The sequence below is a fragment of the Platalea leucorodia genome, assembly GCF_965183815.1.
Source record: "Platalea leucorodia genome assembly, chromosome: 4".
Classification (NCBI taxonomy): domain Eukaryota; kingdom Metazoa; phylum Chordata; class Aves; order Pelecaniformes; family Threskiornithidae; genus Platalea; species Platalea leucorodia.
Genome location: NC_138826.1, coordinates 127,705,755 through 127,719,163, shown reverse-complemented (window position 1 = coordinate 127,719,163; position 13,409 = coordinate 127,705,755). Strand labels below are relative to the sequence as shown.

The 13,409-nt window shown below is 49.0% G+C and overlaps 1 protein-coding gene across 1 annotated transcript in view; it reads left to right on the top strand.

Annotated features, from left to right (window-relative positions):
• The window catches only part of SHANK3 (SH3 and multiple ankyrin repeat domains 3), a gene marked incomplete at its 5' end in the record, with an annotated part of 356,878 nt that overhangs the window by 212,305 nt on the left and 131,164 nt on the right, over positions 1-13,409 (top strand). The window contains 1 exon segment of the mRNA XM_082310842.1: positions 2,427-2,540. Within this exon segment, the coding sequence (XP_082166968.1) occupies positions 2,427-2,540 (114 nt within the window).

Here is a 13,409-nt window from a genome sequence, read left to right as displayed (position 1 = left end):
ACGCACAGCCATAGGATACTTGCATACCCTTGTGGTACAAATTTTATTATTATCATCAAAGAGTTTATGTCGAGAGCTGTTCCTACTGAGGATCGAAGATCTGGTTGCTGGGGACCGTGTTGTACCAATGGTCTCATTTGCTGGGTGGTTTCTTGCATCTAGAGCTGAATCGCTGTGGATCGGCTCTGTGCGTTCTGCGCGGTGCAGTGCAGCCCTGGGACAACGAGACAGTGAGGTTTCCCCGTGCTTGCTGGTTGCCTCATCGCTGTCATCCTGTTGCCAAAGGGCTTTTTTGGTAATCAGCCACAGGAGGTTCCTCGTCTTTTAGGGGGGCCTGCCTGATGGTTGGAGGGAGCATCCAGCAGCCTCCAAGGTCGCTGCCTTTGGGCTGGGTCAGGTCCCGAGACTTGTCCACAAACCTGTGGTCTCTGCCTCGGGGAGAAGCAGCTCTCTCTTTAGCTGCCAAATTCACTTGAGTATGCTTCAGATCGTAGGCAAGCTCAAAATGAAGATGAAGTTTCTGCTATCAAAGCCACAAGGTTAAGTTATGATTACAAAGTTGGAGAAAATGCCATAGGAAAAAAGCATAAGAAAAAATGATGCAAGTTTAAGATAGACCCGGTGCCAGCCTTTTACTTCACCTGATGTCCAGGGGTTTGTGGAGGAGCTTAAGAACCCAGTTTAGTGTCCCCCCTTTGTATGAGGGGGTTTTGTAACGGCTCCTGAGGTTTCAAAGGAAGTCCCAGGAAACCCCACGTCTCTGTGCTAATCAAGGGGATCTCTTGATGTGGTGGGCTTGTTTTTACGAACTTGTTATCCAGATAATGCTGAGGGAATACTTTCGAGATCATTTAAGATTTCACTCTGACAGCAGGGACCCCAGGATGCTGACTCTTCTGTTTATTTTTTGTCTGGATGTCAAATGAACTGCCGTTGCAAATGTTTTCCAAAGGATGTATCAAAAGCTTATCACTTTCGGGTGATGTGCAGCAGTTTCTCTTGATCTACAGCATTTTATAGACTACATCTAACACGTTAATTCACAATCTGTTCCAGAGACCACTGCGTTACAAAGAGTTAGGAAAGCACTGGGAGCCACAGTAACCTGAAAGCGTATGTAAGTGCTCTCCTCCACTTTCCTGGATCAGGATGGTGCAATTAATTGGCCTTGCAAGTGCTTGAATTCAAGCGAGAGGTGCACATCAGCCATTTTCTGGATAAAATAGGGGTAATATCTGGGCACTCTGGATACAGTATATAAACGGGGAACATCCAGGAAGATTAGTAACCATTTTTCTCTCTTGCATTGTGCACGTTTTTGTTCTCTTGAGTGCTCTGGGAATGACAATCGTTTTCTCTGTGGCCATAGGAAATGTAATGGTCACATCTGATGCATTTTTAAATGTCCCAAAACAATCCAGATCTTTCTTGCAGAGCCTGCCAGCATGAGGTGTGGGGGATCCAGTTGCAGGGAACTAGGAGATGATAGCTGACATCAAACGTACGTTTTCTGGCAATGGTTTTCATAGCAGAAACCTCAGACTGTTTTGTAACCTCGGACTGTGCTGGCTAGTCTGCTTTGGACCCCACTTCATTCTTCAGGTGTAATAAGAAATGCCGGTTTTGTCTGTGGCTCTTTGGGAGTTTGTACCCTGGCTACCTGAAAGCCATCCTTTTCAGCTGGCAGTTGGTGAGCAGTTCAAGCTGATAGTTCCCTGCTTTAATGAGGACGTTCCTGATGTGATTCCCCGTTAAAATCTCCTGGACTCTGAATTTATTTCATCTTCAGAGCACATTTCAAGACTTCCTTTCTGTTTCTCTAAGCTTTGAGCTAGTAAAAACAAGGCTTAATGGGCTGGGAGAATTCTGCTGTGACACTGAAGTGCTTTCCTGTTTGCTCTGTCGCTTGGAGTGAACCAGCTCTTGGTTTTTTGGGCACAGGCCAGTCAGGACCCCCCAGTTCTCAGGGTGACTTGTATTGTCGCCTTGGCCAATTTCTTTCCCTCTCCCCATCTCGTTTTCCTTACGGGGCTGTGATTCCTCTGTTGCTCTGAGGTGTCGGAAGTTACAGTAGGTAGCGTGTTTCCAGGGAATGGTTTTGTCAAAGCCCGTGTTATGTCTGGGTCCCCCATCCACAGTCCTCGTTACAAAGATGGATGCTACCAGTTTGCTGTTTAATTTTCACAGCACATGGCTGCATGAAGGCCATTGTCTACCCTGTCCCTCTTCTGGACATGGGTGAAAGAAGCTTTTGAAGGCTTCTTGAGGTGCTTTCTTCCTCCAGACCACTTCTGACCCCAGACCAATTTTCTGTGCTCTGCCCTTCCGTGTTTCCGCTGTGTTAACGCTATACGATGGTCCTTCTGACCTTCCCTTTTTCTGGGAGCCCTGCTCATTCTCATGTACCTGTTTCTGTCTTCCCACAGTGCTGAGTATTGGTGAAGGTGGCTTTTGGGAAGGAACCGTGAAAGGAAGGACTGGCTGGTTCCCGGCAGAATGTGTTGAGGAGGTGCAGATGCGACAGTATGATCCACGGCAAGGTAAGCTGTTTTAGATCTGAGTGTCTTTCAGCGGACACGCTGAACAGCCCTGGGAATTCAGAAGTATTCACTTTAAATTTCCAGCCGTCTCTGAGTTTGCCCATTCTTTGCAATGGGTGATGGATGCATCTGACGAATTGTATTGCTCAAGGTGTTAGTTTATGTTACTGAGTGTGTTAGCATCCAGTTGTAGACACGCTGGTCCACGGTAAGTGTGTGGTACTGTCAGGAGGAGAGCAATCGTCGGTCCTTTTGTGGAGATTACTGCAGTGGCAGGGTCTTCTGCAAGTGGGTGATGGAGCAAGAGTGTGACTGGTGATCTGAACCTCCAATCCTGCGTTGTGTTGTAGGAGACTTCAAAAGAAAGCAGTAGATGGATCCTGAGTAACTCACATGTGTTTGTTCTAGTCCAACAGAAAATATTAAAATTGGCTGTGACTCAGGCCTGGCACTCCTGACCCTCCGTCTCCAGCGCCAGCCACCACCTAACAGGTTTTTGCTGTTCCTGGAGGACAGCGGTGTCAGGAGGAGCTGCAGATTGCATGTGCCAAAGAGTCCGGTCTTCTTAGAGGTTACTGTGACTTAGTGGGTTTGTTGTGGGGCGTATCACCGCAGCTTACCCCTTGTCACTGGCAGCTGCCCGGGCAGCATTCCTCTCCCGGCCTCAGGACTGGGTGCACTTCTGGCAAGCCTGAACTTGTCCCGGTGTAAAGCAACTGAAGAGAACATCTGGATTTTTTTTTTTTCCAGTGTACTACTAAGGAGAGCAGAGAAGTGGTCCTAATTTGACAGATTCAGTGTAGGTCACTTTGCATATTAAATGAGCTTTAAAATTCAGACAGCTGGATTCTGGTAAGGGAGAGTTAAACCTTGATTGCAAAGTTGGAAACAAAGTTGTAGAAGAGAAAAGAAAATCAATAAAATACGGTTCTCCATTTTGCACAACTAGTTTTAATTAGTTTCTGGAAGCCTAAACCCACTTACAAAGTCTTTTCTTTGCTCTAATCCCAGTCCTGCCTGAGAGTTTTAAATGTATATGTTTGCACCCTCAGGCGTCTCCTTACCAGGATGCTTGGATTCCATAAGTGAGCCACTAACCCTGTGCTTGCTGTGACAAGTATGTGGCAGGTCACACGTCCTCTGGGACACTTGCATGTCAGTCCCTGTGGATAAAGTATGAGGTGCCTTTGGGACCTGGTCTGGTGGCCGTGGAGGGCGTAGTGGGAGTGGAACTCCACCGGTAGCACTATGAACCTGCACACCGCAGGGTCTAATCAGCAAAGCTTTTCTCCCTCTGCCTCTGATTTGGTTCAGCTGTTAGCTCTCCAGTCTGCAGTTCCAGCTTGTGTTCCCAATGCTCATTCGTATTCTTTCTTGAAATTATCTTTGTATGTGCTTCATCTTACTGCACTGGTCACCCCTGCCTTTGGCCTCTCCTGGCCGGAGAAGGCTCCTGTCTGAGCACAGTGTCGTGAACTCAGCTGTGCTCTGGGCCCATTAGAAGTGAAGCAGATGTGTTTCTGTTGTGCTGGTGGGAAACGCTTGATGACAGTGAAGACTTGGTTGGGATATTCCTCCTTTTTCAGGGGTGATTAGGGCTGATGCGTTGAGACTTCCACTGAGGAGGTTCCACCTTCTGCCCTCTCGTGCTGCGTTGGAGCTCTACTCCGGAGCCATCTCAGTGTGCAGGAGCTGTTTGCCCCGTCCTTTTGTGATGCTCAATCAAAGACAGTAGACTAATCGATGTGGTTTATAAGCCCTTCTTGTATCTAGGAGTTCATGTTTGCTGGGTGCTTTCTTGCAGAATGTTACGTGTTTGGGTTAAATTTAAATTGTGTAGTGAAATGTGAAAAACAGATGGTGTTTAGATACTAAAGCTGGAGCAGAGGTATGAGCATTTTCCTCCAGTTGTCCACACTGTTTAGTTGTTGGCATGTCCCCCAGCACGGTTTTGGCTTTTGCCAACTCCTACTTTTCCAGACAAAGCGTGGGCGCAGTTTTCAGGTACAGATTGTTTGCAGAAGGTAGTTTGGATAAGGCCATGATGTTTGTGCACAGAAGAAAGTTTAGCTGCACGGACATGATGTTGCTCTACCACTTGTCATCAAGATCAAAGAAAGAGAAGTGTCTGTCTTAGGAGTTTAAGTATAGCCTGGCAGCTGATTAGGCTGTGCACTGATGGAAGGGTTTTGGCCTGACTATACTTTGCTGGGGAACAAAGCCACATCAGACTTGCGGACATCTCCAACTGTGTTTATTGATTGAGGAAAGTAGCAGGGTTGCATGGCAGATACCTGACTATGCTCTTGTTGGAACAGATTGAAGATGACTGTGACAAGGATGAGAGCAGCTCAGGAAATTCATTGTGATCTTCATTGAAATTCAGAGAGCACAACTTTCAGGGTTGACATTTTGGAGATGGTATTAGGATGTTCCTTTAACCTGCATGTATTTTCATGCTTTGAGAGAAAAGGCCATGAGCTGCATATTGATCTGCCTAAATGAGCCAAGTTTTTCTCTACGGGTGCTTCTGGGTCAGCATTTCCCTCCCAGGTCCCAGTTCATAGATGCTGCAGTGCTTGTTGACTCTGAAGGAAGATGTCGCATTGCCCACCTCTGTTACAGGCTGCAAGGCAGAAACTTAAGTTTCTCTCTTCCCAGTGAGGGTCTCCTTAGGTATCTCCTGTCTCTGGAACTAAAATCCTTTGGGGCCTAAACAGAGTTTCTTTGGTAAATAGCTCAAAGTTTCTGTATGTTCTAAATGTGTTTCTTCTGGCCCTACTGAGTCAGAGATCTCTGCTTTTGCCCATCTTCCCATAGAGGTGATCCTTCTTGTATCATCCTGATACCCCGAGAGGAGATCCAAGTTCTAATTATCGATCGCATCACTTCGTTACATGCTTTTGTTCCTGTCTGCGTCTCCTCTAACACCATACCCTATATTCTACTTAAAGTGGTGTGACGTTTCAGTTGGATTCAGGGAATTAATCTTCTTGTGCCTTCCGTGTGGTTGAAACAGGCCTTGTCTTTCTGCCAATATAGGATCAAGCTCATCAGGTGGTCCTCACAGCTGTTGGTAGTCTGAGATCTGTGGGTGTAAGAACCCGCATGCAAGCATCAGCTAGTCACATCTCCCTGTCCCTGGATCCGTTATGAGGTTATGGTGTGCAGACCTGCCTTTGGGCAGTGGGAATGCCTCCCCTCAGATCTCAAGCTGCATCGTGTGATTCTGCCCGGGAATGTCTTTGTCTCCCTGAGTGGAGGCACTGGTGGAGCTTGGGTCCGGAGGAACTGCGCTCCTGCTTGTCGAGCAGCCGCTTGGAGCTTCATTCACGCTTGCAGAGGCGCTGCGGAGCATCACCAGGGGACGTGACAGGTACCACGGGTGGGCAGCACTTGTACAAGTACCTGAGAGACTGCAGATCTATATCCAAATGATGTAGGAGGATGATCTTTCATGGTGTGAATGCGTGTCGGGCTCGGACTAAAACAGAAAAAGAGGTTGGTTGTTAGTGACCATTTTTCAGCAGGCCCAGCCCATATGTACGTCTGCCTCTCATTCTCCTTCCTCTCCTCCTCAGCACGTCCCCAAGGACCACGTAGCTCAGGGTTTAGAGAGCACCAGGTCACTGAGCAGGAGTTGCCTGATGTGCGTCATCAACGAGAGAAGGAGCCACGTGCCCCTGTGGCTTGTGCTAGAGCTAAAGCCGTTTGCCTGGGGTGGTGGTGCCCCAGGCACACGCGAGTGGTGGGTCCCAGTGCCGGTGAGTCGCCTGCTGTTCAGCCACTGAAAGCATGGAGAGAAGGAGCACTCGGGGAAGGGACTCTACCTAAACGTCTGGTCCCTCAGAAATCAAAGTGGCTTTAAAGCAAGAAAGGAGGGGGGATGATTTGGATAGGCTGCTATCTGCGTTGCTCGTTTTAGTACAAGAGGAGGAACATCAGATAGAGGTTGACACATCTTTGCCTAAAGGAACACAAGAGGAGGTGAGCAGACAGGTGAAAGCAACAGCAAAGCAGGCAGACGGCTCTGAGAAGCGGCTGTCTTCTCTGCGGTGGAATTGATGGTGGCCAGTAAGATAAGGCTGAGGTATTTGGCATACAAATGCCAGCTCAGGAGTGCAGAGGGGAAGGAGCTGAGCCAAGTGATTCGGTCAGTACGACAGCTGTTACGGGCGAGAACAGGCCAGAGCAGCACGTGTGTGCTTTAAAGAAAGGCAGAGGTAATGATAAAGCTGAGGGTAGGAAGCGTGTGTGATGCGTGGACTGTGCAGGAAGAAGGATAGGGCAAAAACATCCACCTTCACATTGCTTTGGAAAATGATGGTGTAAGATCCTGGTAATAGGGGTAGAGTCTAGATTTTTGTATTTGATAAAGAAGAAAAATGTAGTGAAGTAAATGGAATTGACTGTCCTCAGTGAGTTAAAACAGAGGTGAAATTTTGAGTGAATATTTTAAGTCAAAGCTACAAAAACCTGCCCTAACATGTATTCCTGGCAAAAGAGAAATCTTGTAGGTAGGGAATCCAAATGTGATTGTTCCTAGGCCTCTAGGAATAAGCAAAGCTCTTAAAGAACAAGGACTAAGATTCATCTGCAAAAAAGTCTGTGTCAGGGGCATCTGAAATCATAAATGTAAGATGCAAGTTGCCAAAAACTCAGCTGAGCTAGACCTTGAGAATGTTCAGAGGAGCAATAGTAGATTCTTCAGCTGTACAAATAAGAGTAAGGAAAGAGGATGTAGAGCTATTAAGTAATAAGAATGAGATAAGATCAAAGCTAATGAGATAAAGGTCCAAATCTACCAGAATGGTTCCCTGTCAAAACAGGCACGATGTTGGATGGATGGTCTATGGTGGGACTGATACTGCCAGCTGGGGAGACCAATGTCAGGGCCCTGAGGGCACTAATATGTCTTAATGTCCCTGACCAGCTTCACCTGCGGTCTCCTCCCACACCACTGGTCCCAGGAATTCTATTTAAGCTCAGACTGTGGCTTTCAATCCCTGCCTGAACTATGTTGGAAGCGTCCTGGCCTCCAGCTCAGTCATAGTCAGGCCCGTGGCTGGCCATGGACCCTCTTTCTCCAGACCCTGACCGATGGACTGATTTCCCAGCTTGACCTCAGACCTGCCTCATGACTGCGGACCTGTCCAGTGATCATTAGACCTGGCCTTAACCCTGACCTGCAGATTGGCTTCCTGGCTTGTCTTGGGACCTGCCCCATTGCTGTGCTGCCGCCTTATAAGCTGGACTCCTCGTTGGACCTGGCCACCATCTCTGGCTCTGTCCTGCTGGCCTTGCTCGAGTCGTGGCCAGCGAGGCCCCCTCTGTGCCGGCTGTGGGGTCTCCTGGGTTCCTGGCCCACCTCCCTCTGGGGGCAGCTCTGCCCTTGCAGCCCCCAGCAAACAAATGACACCAGCATTCTGAAAAAATAATAGGAAAAATTACTGGCATGTTAGCAAAGATTTCGGTGAGGTGACGGTGAACCTTGTGTGTGGGAGCACTCTGGGCAACCCCATTAAGGTGCTCTGAGGTCACTGGTACAGAAGTGTTTAAAACAGATTTTGAAGAAGGAGAGAGACGGGGGAAGATGGGAAAAGCGGTAGGACAGAACGGTGTTTATCCAGGAGCGGTTTTGTGCTAAAGGAGATTGATTGACTGTGTTGGCTAAGGAAATTGCGATGTTCCAGCTTGCTTGGATTTCAGTGTCATGTGGGAAATTATTAGTAAAGTTGGAGGAAATGTGGGGGAGCACTGGAAATTTGTCATCTGTCACTCGCTGATTAACGATTTCACCTGTTAAATGCTTTTACTAATAGCTGTGGCCAAAAGAAAACTGAAATGTGCTGCTAATGTTTCCCTGTGACGTCTTATGAGGTGAGAGCATCTTACTTTCAGAGCTGGATGAGTTGGCGTAACAGAAATAGGATGAAATGCACTTAACAGAATCTTCTCGGCAGTTACAAGCTAACATTTTACTTGAAACAAGAGGAGGTATATTAGTGGTCCAGGAGATGACTGCAGCGTCATGTGTCTGTGAACAAGGCAGCCGTGAGCCTGGGATGTCTCGTACGAGGCGTTTCCAGTGCGTGGGAGGCGTTACCGCTACGGCACGGGGAGCTGTTAGCAGCTGGTCTGGAACTGGTTGTCACTCGGATCGCTGTCCGCAGGAATCTGGATTCGCATCGCTCTTGTTCTCCTCATGTACACACGCTTGCTGTTGGGGCTGCGCTGCTCTAATAAGAGAAATTCAAAATGTGGGCAGCCTCCGTGTGCTCGGCAAGGAGCAGAAGCCTCGACGGTGGGATCCCTTCTTGGACAGGAATTGAGTAACGGCTCGTAGGGCTGGGGCTCTGTACACGCTAAGCTTGCACACACAAACCTCAGTAGTATCGTTACGGAGTATTTGCAATATATGAAATTAAATACATGAAATTAAATATATGAAATTAATTTCTCAGTACCTAGTTTGTCAATTCTTGGACAGCTTTCTGCTGAAGTTGGCACTGGAATGGCTGCTCCTCTGCTTTGAACACAACTCATTCTTGCTTTGGGTTAATTACAGAGCGGTCCTGAGTCTGTGGTCCAGGGAAATATTGGGAGAAGAACCTGCAGCTTTGGTTAAAATTGCAGAGAAACATTTGATAACTGTAGTTAAGACAAAATAGCTGTTTGGGATAGGTTGCAGGCACTGTAAAATGTGCATTTACTTATTATACCTTGAAATGTGGCAGTCCTGTAGTAGTGTCAGCATCCAGTTTGGGCTCATTTCACCCTGAGCTATCGTCTCTCTCTCCCCTGACCCTCACTCCCTCGCGTTTTTCAAAATCCCTTTTGCGGCGCGTCCTGGCTGTCTCTCCCGCCTGGTTTCAGCGGTGGAACAGACCTCGCCTGCCGTGCAGAGCTCGCTGATCTCTCGGGAAGTGACACCCAGAAATTAAAGGACAAGTTTGGGTGTGTGAAGCAGAATGTGCCAAATGCTTCGGCGCATATGTGCGAGCAGCCTGTTGTCGCAGTAACTCGTCCGTGGACTGAGAGAAGGTGTGAGAACGGAGCATAAGCTCCCCCATGCACTGCAAGCCTGGAACCTGGCCTTGGTAGAAACCCAAGACTGTTGTATATCACCTTGCTACTATTTGCCTCTCTCAAGTTGTGTTTGTTTGGAGAGATGCTGTACCGTCTCCTCTGGGAAACATTCTGTGCTGTTGATCTGCTTCGACGTACAAATCTGCCTTTGTGGAGAGAAATGTAGAGGAGCTCTTTGCAAACTTAGGCTGCACCTGAACTGGTGGGCTGAAGAGCACTTGCAGACGTACGGGGTCTGGGTTTTCCTGCAGCTGCTTCCCCGCTGTTCAGGGACGTGCAGCTGTCTCCTCCTTCGGAAGCAGCTGAGACCTGGGATGCTCTGGCAGTGCCCGGGTTCAGACGGTTACGGCCCCGGGAGGTGGGCGTGCTGCAGATACGCCTGCTCTCCGGGGCAAGGGTTCCTGAAGGACGGGCAGGGCTTCGGCACTGGGAGACGCAGGGGTGCAGCCGCGCAGCCTGGGGAGGTGCCGATGCTGGCTGTGGTTGGGGCTGTGGAGAGCGTGTTGTGGGAGGCTGGGACCGACTAAGAGCTGCGGCTGATCCTGGGTGTGCAGTGGCCATGGCACGAGTATCTTCTTTATCGGATCTTTCCCTTTTTGTCTTGCATTGATTCCTGTGGAAGGATGTGTGAGTCAGTGGTGTCCAGGGAACCATCTGTTTTGCATGGCAGAGACCTCTCTCCTTACTGCTCCTTGTCTGTCCGTCTGTTTGTGGCAAGATTTCCGGTTGTTTTCCATCATCATAGCATCTAAATTACTATTACATGAAACCATGTTAACCAAGTTCCTAGTGGACTTAGTCTTTGACATTTCTTCTTTTTCTGAGAAAAGAAAAATAATTTTAAGAGTGGAATACACCCCTCTCGTATGACCGGGATGCGTTTGGTTACTTCCTCGGTACCTGTGGGTAGCAGTGGAGGTGGTGGAAGTGTTACCACTTCTTCCCGTTGTGGAAAGGCTTTTTGAAGAAAGAACTGGGAGCTTGAACGACCTTTTGATCAAGAATTGAGTCTCTTATGTTGTGAAATTGAAATGTTTTGAAACTGAAATAACAATTATTGGGTACTTCAAATTACTTGCAAGTCTCATAGTGAGAGCATCTTGCTGGCTGGGCCTGTCCCCTCACTGTCCCTCCTGGTGGCCAGCGTAGATACGGGAAGAGCGGATGGTGTAACAATGGGATGTAAAAAAAATGGTTAGTATTGTGCTTCTGAATCATCCATTCCTGTGTTGTGTAAGAGTCGGAAGTGTTTTCCAGTGTGGTACATCAGAGGCAGCGGAGCGCACCACCACTGAAGGTGAAGTGTTGGTGCACTGGCTTGGCCCCAGTGGTCTGAGCCCGGACTGTGTCGCCCAGAGCCCAGCCCGAGCCCGCCTTCCTTTGGAGAGCAGGGCTGTTTCTGTCCCGGCTGCTTGGGCTCGGGACGGGAGGTTGCAGAAGTCGTTGGCTGTTTCTTTTGGTAGAGGGCACTGTTGTTCTTCACTCGTCTCTGATGCCAACCTCAGGTGATGCAAATGCGTAGGTTGCAGAGGAGGAGGAGGATTGTGGAGGATTTTGGTGCCTTAATGAAATACAGCTCCCTAATTTCCTGCAGTGAATTGATCGTCTGCCTCCTGGAGGTCTGCACTGGGCTTTGGGGAGGTCAGCTTGTTTTGTTATGGTACCCATTTTATAACTTTAGCTCTGTGTGTCCTGCATGTGAAGGAACAAGTTGTCTCTTCCACCGTCTCTTTTGTTTTCTTGGTACATTATGGAGTCTGCCTCGACTGACGGTGATCCTCCTCTGGAGAACTTTATCCTAAAGAGAGACTGGGGTGGTATTGAACTAATGGGGGATATAGCCTCATCCACAGGGAGACTGGATGGTGTGTAGAGCGATGGCATGGAGTTGCAGTCCTGCAGCTGAGATGCTGTTGGTGTCCCCTGTGGCCATTTGTATGGGTTGGGTCTCACTGGTTGAAGGGGTTCGCACGTAGCACCCATGTACCTTGTTGTAACTTGACAATCATTGCTTTTGACAAATACCTTGCTTTTTGAAGAAAGACTACACTAGGAGGAAGTACGGACAGCAGGAAATGAAAAAAATTCAGCCAGCTAAACTTTCCAGGGCTGGAAAGGAGAAGCCCTGGCTGAGCAGCGAGCGCCGAGTCCACACGCTGCGGCTTTTCTGAGCAGGTTTTTTGAGAGTCCCTGCAGGGGGGGAAGGAGCCCCTAAGGAGGCATCTGCCTCGGAGCAGCAGGTGGGGAGTCAAAGCGGCGCAAGCCCAGCCTCAGGAGCTGGAGCACCGTCCTGAGAGCCCCTGCGGGAAGGAAGGTCCCTCTTGTATTTTTCCAGCTCTTCCACGTGGCGTTGCAGGATGATCAGTGAGAAGACGGACATGCAAACGCTCCCCTGCAGCCGCTCTGGGGAGCGGATCTGCACCTCGGCGCTGTGTGACGAGCGTGTGCGCTTGGTGACAAGCTCGGAGGCGGCTTTCTCGGAGGATACCAAGTGACAGCTCGCACGCCAGGCGCAGCCAGGGAGCAGCACAAGTGCTGCAAACTGCCCTGCTGTGACTCTGTGTTTCACCTTTTGACTTTGAGTTCAGTCCCCTCCTTCAGTCTGTACACTTAACAGTCCTGGGGAAAGACTTCAGCATGAACTGTGCTGGAGCCCTGCTTGGCCTGCTGGCCACTAAGTCACCGCATGACCCAGCCAGCGTGCACTCCGTGCTCAGACTTCGCCCAGGTAGACAGGCAACCTGAAGAAGTCTCCGAGCTTGGGACAGGAGGAGCAAGGGAAGCAGGGGAGCAAAAGCATGGAATGACCGTGCCTGGCATGCCTGATGGCCTTCTGCATTGGGATGGCTGGCTCTGTGCACAAGGAGAGGCCAGTGGTTGTTGTACACCTTGGCTTTTATCAAAGCCTTTGACGCAATCTCCTGTACTATCCTTATAGCCGTTTAGTTCCGCACGGAGTGGCGGTAAGAGTAGATCTGCAGCCTAAAGTAGCTTCCTTGTTAGCAGTCAAAGAAATGTGTCTGCTCTTACCACGGTCTCTTGGCTGGAGAGAGATGACTCTTCCCATTTGGCCACTCCTAAGGTGACAATTCCCTGACAGAATGGGATATCAGAATTTCCTCACCTGCAGCTAGAAAGCATGTGTTGAGCTTTCTGCAGCTGACTGCTGTCCCGGCTGGAGTTAGGCGTGCAGCACATGAACACGTGGGAGCATGTGCGGAAATGGCTGAAGACGTGATAACAGTAGAGCTGTAGATTATGGAGCATTGATGGACACGGCCAGCCAGCTGCCGCTGGAAGAGCGTGCAGATTAAATCCATCTTCCAAGAGCGCAGATAACCTCTCATCTCCCCCGGGCCTGGTGCACTCTCTCGCCTTCCAGGCAGAGCTGCTTTTGCCTCCAACGTGCCTCACTTGTCATGCACGAGGTGGGACCCAGTCCTCTGGCCACTTCTGTACCAGCATTTGAAAAATCCTCTTCATTTCTCTTTCACTTTTCTGACTTCTTTCCAAGCCTGATCCTGCCTCCATTACACTGCTGCTTATGTTAGGCTCCCTGGCTGGCTGTGCTGCCTTTAACCTTCATCCCCTTTGTTTCTCTGAACTTCCCTCCTGTCTTAATTAATCTGCTGCTCTGCTGGCAGCTTCCTCTTGTGGTCGAGAATAAAGGTCAATGTTATGAATATCCCAAGGTGCTGCTTAGGTTTTAAAGCTAATATCCATTAGATTTGCTGATTTTTCCCCTTCTCAAAGTGGGAACTTAAAAGTTTTGACACTAGA